Source organism: Gossypium arboreum, chromosome 12 (genome assembly GCF_025698485.1).
Source record: "Gossypium arboreum isolate Shixiya-1 chromosome 12, ASM2569848v2, whole genome shotgun sequence".
Lineage (NCBI taxonomy): Eukaryota > Viridiplantae > Streptophyta > Magnoliopsida > Malvales > Malvaceae > Gossypium > Gossypium arboreum.
The window spans coordinates 103395741-103412722 of NC_069081.1; the positions used below are offsets into that span (position 1 = coordinate 103395741).

The 16982-nt window shown below is 33.8% G+C and overlaps 2 protein-coding genes and 1 non-coding gene across 4 annotated transcripts; 1 reads left to right on the plus strand and 2 right to left on the minus strand.

Annotated features, from left to right (window-relative positions):
- Window positions 1-1021: 1021 nt before the first annotated feature.
- Window positions 1022-7195, plus strand: LOC108479296 (uncharacterized). Of its 2 annotated transcripts, none has more exons than XM_017781804.2 (9): window positions 1022-1242; window positions 1565-1862; window positions 2113-2212; window positions 2877-2933; window positions 3506-3623; window positions 4285-4367; window positions 4982-5043; window positions 5170-5266; window positions 6470-7195. In XM_017781804.2, the coding sequence occupies exons 2-9, from the start codon at window positions 1597-1599 to the stop codon at window positions 6512-6514; spliced, it is 828 nt and encodes a 275-aa protein (XP_017637293.1). In that variant the 5' UTR covers window positions 1022-1242; window positions 1565-1596; the 3' UTR covers window positions 6515-7195. The 2 variants fall into 2 exon arrangements, with proteins under 2 accessions (XP_017637293.1, XP_017637294.1); XM_017781805.2 differs by having other exon boundaries at window positions 1592-1862.
- Window positions 6497-11816, minus strand: LOC108479295 (inactive leucine-rich repeat receptor-like serine/threonine-protein kinase At1g60630). Its single transcript, XM_053022829.1, has 3 exons — window positions 11689-11816; window positions 9288-11425; window positions 6497-7868 (listed from the first exon to the last, which is right to left on the minus strand). Exons 2-3 carry the CDS (start codon window positions 10633-10635, stop codon window positions 7210-7212), a joined length of 2007 nt encoding a protein of 668 aa, XP_052878789.1. The 5' UTR covers window positions 10636-11425; window positions 11689-11816; the 3' UTR covers window positions 6497-7209.
- A 3480-nt stretch (window positions 11817-15296) lies between these two features.
- Window positions 15297-15403, minus strand: LOC128286244 (small nucleolar RNA R71). Its single transcript, XR_008276788.1, has one exon. It is a non-coding gene; the product is annotated as a small nucleolar RNA R71 (small nucleolar RNA).
- Window positions 15404-16982: the final 1579 nt, after the last annotated feature.

A 16982-nucleotide genomic window follows, 5' to 3' on the forward strand; every position in this document is an offset into this window, starting at 1 on the left:
CAAAATTTTTAAATAACAAAAATAAGGTACTCAATATCTTGAAATTAAAGAATAATGACTAGATTTAAGTTTTATAAGAGTATATATACCTCAACATATTTAAATCTAAAAGCCTACCCACTTAAAATTCAAAAAATAAAAATAAAAATTGGGACATCAATTTCTTAAATAAACATTTTTTTTGAAATAAAAGTTTAAACTACAAAATGGTACTTAAATTATACCAATTTTTTTTAAATTAGAACCTAAACTTTTCTTTGATCATAATAGGTACTTAAACTATACCCTATTATCTAAATCACCCAATTATTTTGAAATATTTTTTAGATAATTACTTTTATTTTCTTTAAATTAAGAGTTATTTTTAACTTCATGAATTATTTATTTTATTATTTCTAGGTGTAATTATTTTATTAAATTATCTAAGTAATAAATTAGATATATTAAAATATTCTACTTATAAAATTTTACATCATCTGTTAACTGTAGTTTCATCAAATTTGTTAAAAAGATAATTTGATAAAAAAATAAAGGTTAATAAAACTAAAATTATCTTGATAAAATATATAAATATTAGTGATCAAATTTATCATTAAATTTAATTAAAAGATTTAAAATTTGAAAATTAATTTAAAAGAGGAGAGAATGACTTAAAACTTTTTTATAAGAACTTTAAAATACTGTGTTGATCGACCGCAAATTCGAAATTCTTGCGACATGAACTCAACTTGAATGATGAATCAGATTACACTCACTACTTACAATAATAAAGAAAAGAAAACAGAGATGGAGAGAAAAGCCAGTTAAAACTTAAAAAAGTGGAAAGTCCACAATAATTGGTATTAAATGCTTATGGGGATTCGCATTTCGCCCTGTTGCTGAATTCCGAGATTTGCAGACATCAATTATACATATATCTATGCCACATTTATATATTTCACCTATAAAGAATAAACCTTTTTTTTCTTGGTTTCTTGAATCTTTGCCTTTGCCTAGCAAAGCTTTGCTTCCCCAGTTCCCATTGGGTGAAGTCTGTCCAGAAGAAAATGGAGAGATTAAACAAAATAACAAACAAAGACAAAGAACCCCACAACCCCAAAATAAACAAATAAACAAGTAATACGAAAAAAAAAAAAGTAGCAGTAAAACAGCAATTGCAGCAGCAGTGAAGTTTTTAGATTTTAGTGAGAAAGAAAAAGGCATAACCAATTAGGGCCTTGTCGGAAAGTTGCCCACAAAAAGGTAACTTCACCTCTCCCTGTTCAATCTGTTTTTAGCGTCGTCGTGTTATTTGATTCTTTTTATTCAATTAAATTTGATGGGATTATTTTTTTTATAATTGTAGGATTTTAGGATTTGTTTTGGGTTGAATTTTCTTTTTCAGATTGCTTTGGCATTTTTTTGTCCTTTGGTATTTGTGCTGTATAGGGTTTTGTAGGATTTTGATGAGCTGAAATGAAAAGAAAAAATGGTAGCTTTTGAAGGAAGTTTTTAGTTTAAATTTTAAAATGACGGGGAGAAATTAAGTTAGATTTTCACATTTGGATTTGGTTTGGGTTTTCAGTGAAGTTTGTTCGTGAAAATAATTTAGGTTCTATGATGAATCAACACGACATATCTTTCCAATCAGCTGCTATTGCCAGTAGTTCCGAGATGATTCCGATGGGTGGTTACTTTGCACCTCCCCCCATGAATTTCTCTGGGAATTCCAGTATTTTTACTACCTCCCCTGCTTTAATCGAACCTGGGAACTCTTCTGGCTCTTCCCTTATTGACTCAGTCGCAGGGTTCACGCATGATACAGGGTTGGCTGTCGAATGGTCCGTTGACGAGCAGTACTTATTGAAGGAGGGCCTTGAAAAGTATGTCTTAATTAATTCTTCATGGCTTTTGGAGACGTAGTCGGTTTCTTACTGTTTATGCAAGTATTGTGATTTAATGCTACTAATATAAATAATGAAGTCAAATTGATAGTAGTTAATATTAAGTATTAGATCCCTAGTCATGTTCTAGTATTGCTGAGCTGGCACAAGATAGAACTGCTTATTTAGAAGGTACTTATTTTGAAATAAAGATTCTGCTGATTTTCATTTTTGATGTTCATGTATATAGATATAAAAAGGAACCAAATATTATGAAGTACATAAAGATTGCGGCTACATTGCCTGATAAAACTGTACGTGATGTTGCATTGAGGAGTAGGTGGATGCAAGTAAGCTCCTTTCTTCTTTGATGATGTATTTCCATCTATTGTATCTTGTGATTTATTCCCCCATTCTTTGTCTGTATATGAAAAGGTTATGTGGAAAATGATTATTTTTAATATTCCAGTTGGAATGTTGAATTAATAATCAAGTGCTAAAGAGAAGTTACACAAAAATGCGTCTGCTTAATTATTTTTGCTCATTCTTAATCCATTTGGGTTTTTTTATTTGATGATAATTTGTGTCTTCAACTTGATAATGGATTATTTCTCTGTAAGTCACTGTAGCATATGTCAATCTTATGTTGATTGAAATGTCTTCTGCCTTAATACTTTATTCAGTTTGGTCCATCCCTAAGTAGGCCAGAATGAGTTATTAAGCAAATGAGTCAGTAAATTATATTGTAGCTACGGAGCCTTATTAAGACAATAGCTAAAAGCTGCTGGCATCTTTTGATTCCTCCCATTTGAAGATATTGCTAGCTGCTATTTTTTATTATGGCAGTTTTGACTTGCCCGGTATAGATTTGTCTTCAAGAAACATGATTACATAGGAATTGTCTGGAGCCAATGAAACACAATGAATCTTGTTAATGTGCTTTTTATTCTTTTTAAAAATTATTTGTTGATTCATTTGTTTTAAGAGATAAAGGTATGTTTTGGAAATTGGCAGAGAAAGCGAAGGAAACCTGAAGAACTTAATGCGGGTAAAAGGGTTAACAATAGGAAGGTATGCTGACAATTTTTAGTTCCTTCCCTAAAATGATTTTAAGCATGTTAGTTAAGTTTCTTGAGACAAGGCACATAGAAGTATATGATCCATGAATTCTGATTTTCTTTGTATAAAATGGTTTTTATCATCGGTATAAACAATAACGATTGCTTTGTGAAGTTTTTGTTTTTTGAAAGTATCCTGCACTACTATTTATGTCTCTTCCACATAACTTGATTGGGATTATCATATAACTACAAGTCATAATGTTGTATTTCTTAAGATGAATCTCAAGCTTTTTCACTAATTTGGTGAGTACACTGATTCTTTCACTGCTCTGGCTGTGATGCTTTTATACTTTTTGTTGGAAAGAATTACAGTTTTTCTCAATTGTGTTTCTTCTTTCATTCAAATTACAAACAAAACTGCTAATTATGACAAAGAATTGACATGAATTACCTTTGCTGTATCTCAATTCACTAAGTTGGATGCTACAACTGGGACTCCTGTTTTAATTTCCTGAATCAACTAATGTCTTTAGGATGTAATGTGATTGAAGAACCAGTATTCTAAAGATCATACTTCTTCAGGATAAGCTGGTGGAATCATCTTCAAAGATGAATATGCCTTCAGCTTTGCCACAAAACACGGCTTCATATCCTCTCACAGTGCACCCTCTAGACCAGAATGGGAGAATACCTTCTGAAGGTTTGTATTTTATATTTCCACCTTGAAGCATCCATATCTATCCTTCAGTCGTAATTGCCTTTAGGTAATATCTTTTTATTGATATTTGTCCACATCTCCCTTTTATTATGTCAAGTAATGTAAGAAAAACTTTTGGTAATCTTCCAAAATGATGTTTATAAAACAGATTTGGGTAAGAAACTAGGTTTGGGGGTTTGGAATTGTGGTATAAATTTACATTTATTAATGAATTAGGGATGGACATCAAATATGAAATTCATGCTTAAGTTACGAGATTGGTAATATAAAATATTTCTTATATTAATTAGGTTTTTAGGTATTGCAAGTGCTATTGATGGGTTTTAGGTATGCATCATTAAAGTTAATTTCTTCTGAGTTGGGCTTGACACTATGTGTACATTCTCCTTGATTTATCAAAGTTATATTTATTTAGATTTTCCTTCACATGCTTTTTTTTTTCTATTGGGTGTTTATGCAAGGTTTTGCTTAATTAAATCCTTGTTTAGGTTGCGGTGAATTTTAAGGTCTGACCTGCAAATTAGGCCTGCTTGTGGCATAAATGGTAGTAGTTGGATTTGATATATTGTGAATATCTTGTATACGTGCTTGTGGTTAAATGTATCGGCTTATAAAAACCTACTTCTATGATTCCTGTTTTCAGGAATATTTGGTACAACTATGGATCTTCTGAAGCAAAATTCTCAAGTACTTAGTCAAATCACATCCAACCTTTCTGCATACAGGGTGAGTGTATCATCCCTAATTTATGGCAGTCCTTGATTGCTAATATGCAGTCAGATGGTGAAAAATAGTTGTTGGATGAGATGAACACTTTGTCTTCTTGCTTGTGCTACTTTTTATTGGTTAGTCTGCAAGTTATGTTTGTTTATGCTATAAAGTTTGAGGGGTTAACTAATGTGATAATTATCCATTTAATGATGAATGTTGATGGCATTATAATGAGAATTGGAAAAATATATTTCACTAATGAAACTAGGAAAATGAAAATTTTCAGATATATCATCATCCTCCAAATGTTTTAGCTTCATTTACAAACTGATGTCTGGGTTCTTAATCAGGATTATAAAGAACATAGCAACAATCAGACTTATATACTTCTAATTGTGCTTTATTATGCTCTTTGACTTATAGTGTTGCAAACCTATTTGATAAGAACAAAAAAAAGCTTAGTTCTGCATCTGCTGCCAGATAAAGCTTGCTGTTGTTGATGGGGTTCAAATTATTATTGTTCTTTTAATTGTGCTCACGTAAATTTTGTATGTGATTGCCTCATATCATATATGATTCTTGTAGAAGTTTTATGAGGCTGGCTTATTAAGTAAAGCTTTTATGAACAGTTACAGGATAACGTTGATCTCTTTTGTCATGCAAAGAACAATATTACCGCCATGCTAAAAGAGTATGTGGACGTTCTTTCTAATTATCAATTGGTGATTAATGCCCAACTGGCAAGCATTTTCATTATTTCTTGGGTTTAGTGTTGCCTATGTGTTGGGTTATTAATTTCTACTACAACTTTTTGCAGCATGAGAGATATGCCGGGTTTAATGAGCCATATGCTGCCATTGCCTGTGTCTGTTAATGAGGATTTAGCAAATAGCATGTTGTGTAGTGCAACTCAGGTAGGTTCTCCTTTAAATTGACTCAGTTCTGTATTGTGCTGAGGTGGATGGCCAGAGTGGTGGGATCATATAAACTACCATAAGTTAAAGAATTTCTTCACTTTATGGGATATATTGTTAACTTTATCTCATTAAGGTTTCATTCAAAGCCTATTTTCACCTGGTTGAGATTCAACCTTTCCAGGTTGCAATCTACATATGCATGTCATGTTAGAATTTCAAACTTTATAAATCAAATTCGTACCCTCTGTAACCTTCCCTAGTAAAACACCCTTAACTTATGAGCATGTGAACTCCCGTACTCCCATTCATTCCAGTGAGGACTTGTAATCCCCGTCGCATTTTCTCCCTTAAAAGTTTTTCAAGTTTTCAGGTATCTTTCTCTCTCTAACTAATTGTTTTAATCTCTTTCAAGTCCCAGATTTCACGGAACCCTCCATCAACCTCCATTCTCCATTTGATGTAATCTAGTTTTTGAATGGATAGTTGATATTTTACGGCTATTGTCAAAAGCACAAGGATAAGAATCCACTTTCAGTTGCCTATTGACCAGACATTCTGAAGAGATTTATAGATGTCTTATGTAACTATCTGTGCTATCGCCCATCGGTTCCTTCATATTAATGCTGTTTAAAGTTTTACTCTGTCTTGCATTCAATATCGCATTTGCTTGTTGTTGGCACTGCAAACTTCTCTTCTTGGCATGACTACCTTTTTGGACCTCTTGGTATGGTCTGCCGACCAAAACGGTTTCACGGCTAGCCCGTTGGTCATAATCCTGTTTTTCTATCATCATACTGCAAGTGCTGCAAACCTCATCTTATCTGCAAATTCATGTTCTGTAAAGTCTTTGTACTGACTGTTTCATGGCTTGTTGGTCAAATCCTCATCTAATCACTCATGTGTCTTGATATTAAATCCGTATTTCCAAAATCTTTCTCCAATTATTTTCGCATATTTCACATCATACCAGCATATCTGCCGCTCCTCGGTATTACGTATTATTCATGTTATTCAGTTTCATTGACGTACATTTAATTTTTGAATTCCTTTGTGAAACAACAATCTGCTTGGCTCCTTGTTGATGACATGCAAACTGGCATATATGGTCATCCTAATGTGTGGTTAGGTCACCTAATTCAACAGCAGGAAATTAGTAATCCCACAAGGTGTATCACATCTTGTTTTTACTCGTGTGTCCAGGCAACGATTCTCGGGATCAATCTCAAGCAGGAGCCAAGGTGCTGATTGGGAATTGTTGAGGTCGAGTTTCGATGTATCTGGTATGTATAAATTACGGAAAAAAATTTCTACTGTAAATTCATAAGAAACTGATATGAAGAATTTGTAGAAATCCCATTTTTCGAAACCTCAAATATTTAGATATCAAATAAACCCTAGCACCAGATAATAGGAATGGTGAAATATTCATCATCTCATATCTCAAGTTAGAAAAGGGAGAGAAAAAAAATTTATCCAACAGGTTCAGCTGAATTTTGCATTGAAGCTTTCATGTGTTTAATTTGTAACTTGCTAACGTTATTTGGTACTTGATTTATATAACTTCTTGTAGTTTATTATCTCATTGTTCAGTATATTTTGGACCAGTTTCAACACAACTAAAATCGTGACATAATGAGCATCATTTAAGTTATTCACCACATAAAATCGTAACATAATCAAAGTGATTGGATTCAACGCAACCAAAATAGAACTAAAAAGTCCAATAAATCAAACCATTCCCACAATGGAAGTAGCTTTAACATTCTACAAATGCAACCAAAAAACAAAATAAAAGCCTTTACAATACAATTCTACAGCTAGTAGAAGAATGAAAGTTTGAATGGGAAAGAATTCGACATCTAAATCAATGCCTACCAAATCTTAAGCTATTTCACAGGCTTTTTTCTTCTTCCTTTTTTATTTTTTTTTATTTTTTTTATTTATATGCTTAGATGTTCATCTCTAGGCAAACTCTGAACCGTGTCAGACCATCGTCCTGGCGAATGATCGCTACTGTTTGACGATACTTGAGCCTCGGCCCTCACATCTCTAATCATCTTCAAAACTTCTCTCATTGCAGGCCGGTTATCCGGTGCAATAGCAACACAAGCCATTGCAATGTTCAAAAGAGCTTGAAGCTTCCCTTCGGATGCTTCATTACCCGAATTAGGATCATCGCCAGACTCGGTTTCTTCTTCCCGGACTGATTTTACCCATCTAGGGATGTCCGAACCGTGCTCCTGAACAAGGTCTTGGAATGGAGTTTTGCCTGTTAAGAGCTCCAAGAGAAGAACACCGAAGCTGTAAACATCAGCCGGTTGAGTCGATGATTTCCGGATGTCCCGGCACTCAGGTGCCCTGTAGAAAAATGTAGCAGCACCAGGTTCTTCGACTGAATCTGGGTCTCGGAATATAGTGAGACCGTAATCAGTGAGGCAAGATTCAAAATCAGGACCTAACAACACATTAGATGATTTGAGATTTCCATGAGTTAAGCCTGGATTTTGGTGAATATAAAGCAGTCCAGTAGCCAAGTCCTCGGCTATTTTCAGACATGATGTCCAGTGAAGAGGCTTTCCACCACCACAAGTTCTTGTTCCTACAAGGTAATCCAAAAACAAAACAAGCTTATATTATGCCTATGGAACATAAACAACATATTTCCACCCATTTAGATGTTCGTATAAAGTAGTAATTCTCCAAAACAATAGACATATTTATTCAATCTGGTTCTCTTATTCTTCTCTGAATTTTAGTAAATAAAAATTAAAAGATAAGTTCGTGGGGGCAACTGACAACGATAACATGCTGGGGGTGGTCAGACTCTGAACTATGAGTTGTCAAATTATAGTGATTCACCCTTCTCGATGTTCTGCTTTGTTTCATTTTATTTGAAAATTAAATAAATAAAAAGGGAAAAGAAACACAACTCAGCCACGAATTGTCCTTATTTACCTAAATCTTTTAGGATCATGATTGATAGAGAAATATTTTCTATATAAAGGAAAATACTAGTCATTTTATTCGAGATGAAATTTTACACACGATCTTTGAATAATTTAATTCAAAGTAAAGAAAATAACCCAAAAATAATACAAATAAAAAGGGAGGTAGACAAAAGGTGGGGCATGGATTGGATTATTGGATTGTGAGAAGCGGAGACCCAAAGAAAAAACATGGGCTGCCTAATTTCCACGAAACACACTAAACCCCACAATTTCATGCACGGATACAGGGAAATAACCACAATATTATCTGAATAAAATAATTAATTAATTAGAATTTAAAAATTTGGGATGTACGAGTGTTGTAACTCCTTTTATGAGTTATAGTCATTTAAGTAACTAGCTACGTACAAGGATCCAAATTTTAGACTGCAAATACATAATGTTTTCATCCTTTTCTTGCTTGAGATCTCCCCAAGGCCCAAGCTCCTACTTGACTCATCCAATTAACTTTATTATCAGGATCCATTATGCCAAAAACCCTGACTTCCAAATTTCTTAAACTTAGCCATCCAATGGTCAAAAGTACTAATAAAATTATTTTTGTAAAAATATGTTACTAATCTGAGAAAGTAATTGTAATGTCAAAATTAAATTTATTGATTTTTTAAAATAATTGTAATTAACTAAAAAGATTAAGGAGAAATTGAGCGTTACTTAAAGTAAAAAAGAAACTAATTATTATCACAAACTACGCCCAATACTCATGCTTTAAACCGTTTGACCGCTGATTTCAAGTCAAAGAAGGTTTAATGCAATTTCAGGGTTGTAAAGAGTAAAAAAACACAATGAAGACCCAAATTAAATCCCATATACAATCTAGTTCACTATGGAAATATGTTAATAAAAATACAATTTAATTCAAATATTTCACGATGGAAATAAAATATTTATAAAAAAAAATGAAACTTGTATGTATTAATTGCAAGTTATTGGCTATTAAAATATTAATTCAATATAGGTATACTAAAAAAATAATTAAAAGAAGTGAAATTTGAGAGTCACCGACATACCGTGAATAAGAGAGAAGAGGCTTCCATTGGGGAAATAGTCGTATACGAGCAAGCGTTCTTCTTTGGCTTGGAAATAAGCTCTAAGTGGGACCAAGTTTGGGTGCCTGAGCCGTCCTATCAAATCCACGTGTCGCTTGAACTCCTCTAACCTTGGATATCTCGCATCTTTCAACCTTTTGACGGTCACGATGAACCCTGATTCCATCACCGCTTTATACGTACTCCCCATCGTACCCCTCCCCAATGTCTCCGCCGATGCCTTCAGCAAATCCTCTAAGCTGTAATTCATTTGCTGATCACCTGTTCCTAAGAACACCAGACTCCCTAGACCCTCTGCCTCCCAAAACCCCCCTTGTTTCCCACTATTATTACCTCTCATGCCACCACTCCCTCCGCCGCCGCCGCCATCCAACGCCTCCCCTCCTCCTTCAACCCCTTCAACGCTAACAACTCCTTTGCTTTTAACATCATTTTCCTTACCCTTTCCTCGCCTCCTTTTGCTAATAAAACGCACCAAAAACACACTGATAAGTAGCAGCGCTAACCCACCTATACAACTTACTATTACGATCTTGATCAACCTGCTATGTTTTTTCGATGTGGGATTTGAACTCGAATTGGGATAAACTGGACTCATTGCTGGCCCCAAATTGATCGTTCGACATGGGTTTCCAATCTGTTCGCCGCAAAGATCGATATTACCAGAAAATGAAGACAGGTTGAACCGAACCAGAGCTGGGGTTACAGGGATTTGACCATGGAGTTGGTTATTTGAAACATTGAAGAATCTAAGACTGGTTTGGTTCAAAGCTGGGAGTGTACCATTGAAGCTATTGTCTTGTAAGTAAAGAGTGTACAATCGTTTGAGCTTGAGTAAAGAAGCAGGAATCTGACCAGTGATTTGATTTCCAGACAGAACTATGGTTTTCAAACGATGTAAGCTTGTAATGGACTCTGGGAATTCACCGGTGAAGTTGTTGTCGTTGAGATAAAGTGATTTGAGGTTGAGTAGGCCAGAAAGGTCAGGTATTTGACCTGAAAGGGAGTTGTTTTTGAAACTCAGAACCCGAAGTTGATCTAACTGGTTCAAGCTTTGTTCATCTAAAGGGCCACTCAAGCTTAGGTGTTCTAAAACAAGTTTTGTAACTCTTCCATTCATGCATTCCTTGATTCCTTCCCATGCACACACATTGGTTCCTTTCCATGGCAATGAGTTGAAAGGGTCGATGGATGATTTCAGGGTTAAAAGCGCCCCCGCATCCCCTGATCTGACAAGTGGAATAAGAGAAAGGAGAGAGATGAAGATGGAGAAGAAAAGAAAGCAGTACCTTGAAACAATGGGTTCCATTCTTTGAGCCTGTGATTTTCGAAAATACTCTTTGGATCTTTCAAATCATTACCATTAAACAATGCAAACCCTTGATTTGAATTTGCATTGAATAGCTTTCCATAAGCAAAGACATTGACGTTTTCAACCTTCCAAAAAAAAATCAAAATCCTATCACCGGCCCAAACTCCAAAACTTGAGATCTGCCATTGTTTCCACGCACAGCATGAGAGTGGTTGAGTACAAGAAGGAAGAAGCCAATTTGGGTCATTTTCAAGTGGCGCCCTCTTGACGGCATCTAAAGCATGAAACAAGCAGCAATGGGGAACAAGCTTATTTACTCACTGAAGTGACTTTGAAAACCCTGAGAAGAAGTCCGTGTGCATTTATGGCGAAGTAGGATCAGAGCGGATGCATTGCATTGCATAGCAATGGTGAAGTAGGTTATCTCTCAAATACAGCAAATGCAGCTGAGCTGAGGCATCTTTTTCTCGAATTCGTTACTTGCAATAATCACGGACAAGGCAGCGTATTCTTCACGTGAAACCTCAGAATTTGCAGACCATAATATAATATATGTATTTTACTTATGGTTTCTATATTCCTGAAACTGCAGTATCTAACAAAGAATCTTGACTCAAATTTCTGAATTGTTTCGGGCTGCTCAAACGTCGTTTAGCTTATTTTGAAACTCGGAAGTAATGGGATCCAATACTTTCACTTTGATGGTTGTTGAATGCAATATGCATACAGTCAATCAAATCAAAAAGCCTTTTCAAAGTTCAAACCCTGAACCTTTGAACTTAGAAACCTGGGATTTTTTTTCGCACAGAATAACCACCAAAAACCCAGAACTTTAAAATCTTCAAACAAATTATTGAAGCAACCAAAAATAATTTAAAAAGAAAAAAAATTACCCAATGCCATAGATCATAAAAAAAAACAGTAAGAACACCATTGTTTGTCAGATAAAAAAATTCAAGTTTTTCTTCAAAAGGAAAGAGTTTGAGGGTAAGTAAAATGAAAAACAAACAACAGGTAAGGAGAACAGAGGTAGAGGATAGATAGATCTACCTGTACTGAATGTAATAAATCAAGAGAGAGAAAAAGAAACTGAGTTTCTGAGCAGTCTCAGGAAAAGGGTGAGGGAATTGAAAGCAAAGAAGAGAAAATAATAATTTTGGAGTTTCAACATGCCATTCAAAGGTGCATGATTGCCTGACATATGTGTTATTTTGCTACATACACGTGGCAAAAGCTCGTTTCATATAAAGTGAGCTTCCGTATATTTATTTTTATAATTTAAAATTATAAAAAAACTATTTAATAATTTATGTTGTACGAAATTTGAGTCTTTAATTTATTAGTTGCTTTCGTGATTCATGGAAAACGTAAAGGGTAATATAAATCTATTCACGCGCCTTTCATGAATTTGAATAAATATTATTTTATTTTTAATTAAACTTTCATTTTATGAATTAGATTAGATTAATTTGATTTTTTAAATGATGTAATTCAATTCATCAACATTTAATTTTGTTGCTATTAGAATAATATAATTTAAAGTTTAAAACTTTAGTATTGACTTTAGATTTCGTGATTAAAAATTCAAGATTCAACATGAATTAAGGTGAGATTAATTATCAAATGAGATTGAAAATTGTAATAGCAAGATCAAAATTAGTGATGGGATATATATTTGGATTCAATTGCAGTTGTAGCATTTTATGGATATTTTAATTATTTATTTTAAATTATTTATTATAATAAATCACTATTAAGTACAATAGTTTGAGTTTATAATATAATAAATAATTATTTAGAACCATTTATATTAAAATTTTAATTAAGTAATTAAAAGTATTAAAAGGGCATGTATATTAAATTATTTAAGATTATGTTATATTAAATAATAAATTATATTGTATTTATGATAATAAAATTTTATATTATTAAACTATGAATAAAAATATATTTTTAATAGTTTTTAAATAACAACACAATTTATTTGTATTCACTTTGAATAATTATTATATTTTACATTTATATTATCTAATCATACTATTATTTTTATAAAAACTCAAAAATAAAAAATGGTAATAAAGAATTTCAACTTAGCTTTTTCTCCAATAGTAACTTTGGGGCTTTTTTACCTTTATAATACAAATTAAAAATTAAATATTGAAATGGTATGTCAAAACCATTATTTATCAAAATGAGGTGTTTGAAACCGTTCCAACTTTCAAGGGTGTTTGAAAAAAGTTTATCTAAAACAAGTAACAACATATAAAATCAAATCATTGTTTGTAATATATTAGTCTAAGAAAATATTCAACAATATGATTGCTAATAAAATTAACAAGAAAAATAAGCATCTATATAGTTTTATTTAATTTCTCTAGTATTTTGTATTTGTTAAGCTATTCTCTTCCAACCTTAAACATATACTCATTGTCATTTTGGTTGGTTCTTGGTGAATCTGAAAAATTAATAATAAATACTATAAAGTTTAGTTAAAATTAATATAAATAATTTATAATAAATACCATATAATTTAGTTAAATATTTAGTAGGTCAAAATATATGAAAAATCTCTCATCTATAAAATTTTCATATTTGATAAACTATAATAAATTCATATTTTTATCCCATACTTGGCTTATTTTTGGATGATTTATCACAAGCTTCAGTGAATTTGATGCTCCTAATCTGTTAAATTCATGTTTTATACTTAAGTGAGCATAGGAAGGCGAAAAGAGCAAGAAACGGGCCAAAAACGGACAAAATGGGCCTAATTCAGTGTTTCACAAGGCCTAGGCGCTTCCACACGGGTAATCCACACATCATGTGTGGCACACGGGTAAAACACACGCCCATGTGTCATGGCTATGTCAACAATAAACCAAGTCAGAATTGTACACGGCTTAAGCACCCTCACACGGGCGTGGCATACGGCGGTGTCCCAGTCGAACCCAAGTCTAATTCTATTCTGAAAAGGCTATTTTTGGGCTATTTTGGGCATTCCAAAGTCTATTTAAACACCCTAGAAGAGGATCAAAAGGGGGACGGAGAGTAGAAGGCAGAGAATACTCAGGGATAGCCATCGAAATCAGCTCAGAAGCAGGATCTACTTCAAGACTAAAAATCTCCATTCAATTTCCTTAGAAGTTCTTTGGGTTTCTTTATGTTTTGTTGTTTTCCCAATTTTGAGATGTTTTCCATTATTATGAACTAAACTCCCTAAATACCTAAGGGCGATGAAACCTAAGATAGATCTTAGTACTATTTGAGTTATATGATAAATACTTGTTCTAATTCTTAATTGTGAGTTTTAATCCTTACTTTAATATTCCAGGATATTAATTCAAGTTTTGATCTGCTTAGTCAGTGGAGTAAAAGTCCATGTTTAAGAGTAGATCTTACATAATTAAGCAGAGTTGCATGCAATCCTAAAGATAGGACGACATAAATCTGTTGGATTAGAGTCAAATCTAATAAATGAATCCATAGATCGAGTTAATGCGATAATAGGGGTTTTAATTAGAAAGAGATTTTAATTAATCAACTCAGAGTCAGTCATTTTTAGTCTCGAGAGAGATATTAACAAAAATCAGAGATTTCTACGGATTAAATCAAGTGAATAAATTGTTTAACTCAAAAGTAATAAGTGAAATCTAGGTGAATTCTTCCTTGGGTATTGTCTTCTTCATCGGTTTTCCAAAAGTATTTTCCAACTTTAATCTCTGTCATAATCCTAGTCAATTAGATAATTAGTCTTAGTTTAAAACATCCCTTAATTCTTAGGGTAGATAATAAAAAGATAGTAATTACTAGTATTTTTAGTCCTTGTGGATACGATATTTCCAGTCTCACCATAACTATACTATTGTTCGATAGGTACGCTTGCCTTAGTCGAATTTTTAGTTAGTTTAGCTACCATCAAGTTTTTGGCACCGTTGCGGGGGACTAAAATATTAGGAACGCTTGATTTTTATTACTTTAGCCATTTTTACTTTTATTGCAATTTACTTTTTGTTTTCAATTTAATTTTTCTTTTCTAAATTTTTCTTTTTAATTGTTGCTGGCAGGTGTCTCTAGTTTATGACTAGGAGGAACTCGTCAGGACCTTTGCTTTTTGACAGAGAGATCGAGAGCACAGTTCACAGAAATCGAAGAGAAATAAGGCGAAGTCTACAATACATAGAGGAAGAGCGAGAGGACGATATCCATACTACAACCGAGGAGATGGCTGAAAATCAAAATAATCCACTACCTCCTGTGGTTGCTGCAAATCCAGTGAATCAGAATCCTACTCCTCGTATTATTTACGACTATGCTAAGCCTAATTTAACGGGGGCTGAATCGAGTATTGTTAGACCAACAATTGCTGTAAATAATTTTGAACTGAAACCTAACACTATAAAATTGATTCAACAGTTTTTTCAGTTTGATGGTTTGCAGGATGAAGATCCAAATACTCATTTGGGCAATTTCTTAGAGTTCTGCGATACTTTAAAAAAAATGGCGTTTCTAATGATTCCATTCGCCTTCGGTTATTTCCCTTTTCATTAAGGAATAAGGCTAAACAGTGGTTGAACTCGTTACCACGAGGGTCAATCACTACTTGGGAACAAATAACCGAAAAATTTTTACTCAAATACTTTCTGCCGGCCAAAACGAAAAAGTTAAGGAATGATATCTCTTCTTTTATGCAGATAGACTTAAAAAATGTTTATGATGCATGGGAGAGATACGAGAACTTATTGAGAAGGTGCCTTCACCATGGGTTACCTCTGTGGCTACATGTTCAGACTTTTTACAACGGTGTGAACCCCTCAACAAGGCAACTGATCGATGCAGTCGCCGGTGGAACTTTAAACAACAAAACACATGAAGAGGCTTAAGAATTTATTGAAGATATGTCACTGAATAACTATCAGTGGCAAGTCATGAGAACGATACTGACAAAAGCAGCTGGTGTTTTCAACCTCGACGCGGTCACTATGCTATCTAACCAGGTAGAACTTTAAATAAAAAGATTGATGGTTTGTATGATTCTACTCAGGTACATCCAGTGATGAGGTGTGATTCAAATGGAGGAGGAGTGCACAACACAGATTATCCATCCTTCAACCCTGGCACCGAGGAGGAACAAGTCCACTATATTTGTAATAATTCTAAACCTCAAAATAACCCGTATAGTAACACTTATAATGCAAATTGGAGGAACCATCCCAATTTCTTGTGGGGTGGTCAAAGAAATCAAAGGCCACGACATCCTTTAGATTTTCAACAACCATCTTACCAACAAGAGAAGAAACCAGACCTTGAAGAGATGCTTATAAAATTCATCTCAGTGTCAGAAATTCGTTTTTAGAATACCAAAACAGCACTTAAGAATCAGTAAGCCTCAATTCAAGGGCTCGAAACTCAAATAGGACAGCTTGCTAAGTTGATCTCTGAATGACCACAAGGTGACCTACCAAGTAACACTGAAATTAACCCATGGGAGCAACTTCATGTCATTACTGTACACAATGATGAAGGGTTAGTTGAAGATGAACCGAAACCGAGACAAGACAATGTGGTAGATAACGGTAAGGTTAATGTAAGTAAAGAGTATAAACCTCGTATACCATACCCTAATGTGACAATGAAAGATCATACGGACAGACAATTTGGTAAATTCCTTAAATTATTAAAAAAATTACATATTAACTTACCATTTATTGAAGCTCTTTCGTAGATGCCAAATGCAGTGAAATTTTTAAAAGAGCTATTGGCTAATAAACGTAAGTTAGATGATGCGTCACATGTAGAATTAAATGCAGTTTGCTCAGCCATTCTACAGAAAAAGCTACCCAACAAGTTGAAAGATCCAAGGAGTTTTACGATTCCTTGCTTAATTGGTAGTTTGAATATTAATAATGCTTTGGCTGATTTAGGGGTGAGCATTAATGTTATGCCCTATAAATTGTTTAAACAGCTAGGTCTTGGGAAACCTAAATAAACTAGGATGAGCATTCAATTAGCAGATAAAACCATTAGATTTCCTAGGGGTATTGTTGAAACTCATTCCAAATTCGGCGCTTTTAAGGTAAATAGTACTCGTCTAAAACCTTATTTTGATAAGATTGATAGCAAGAATGAGGAGTTTCAACTCCTCGAGCCACCATGACCGTGCAAATATGAGGTAAGTCGAGCTTAGACTCTAAATAAGCGCTTCTCGGGAGGCAACCCGAACACTAACACCACTAACTAAATTATTTTTATCTATTTTTCGTGTTTAAATGCAAGTTTTTTTTGACACACACGGGCGTGTCCTTGGCCGTGTGGAAACAGGGCTTAAATCATCCAAAATCGATAGG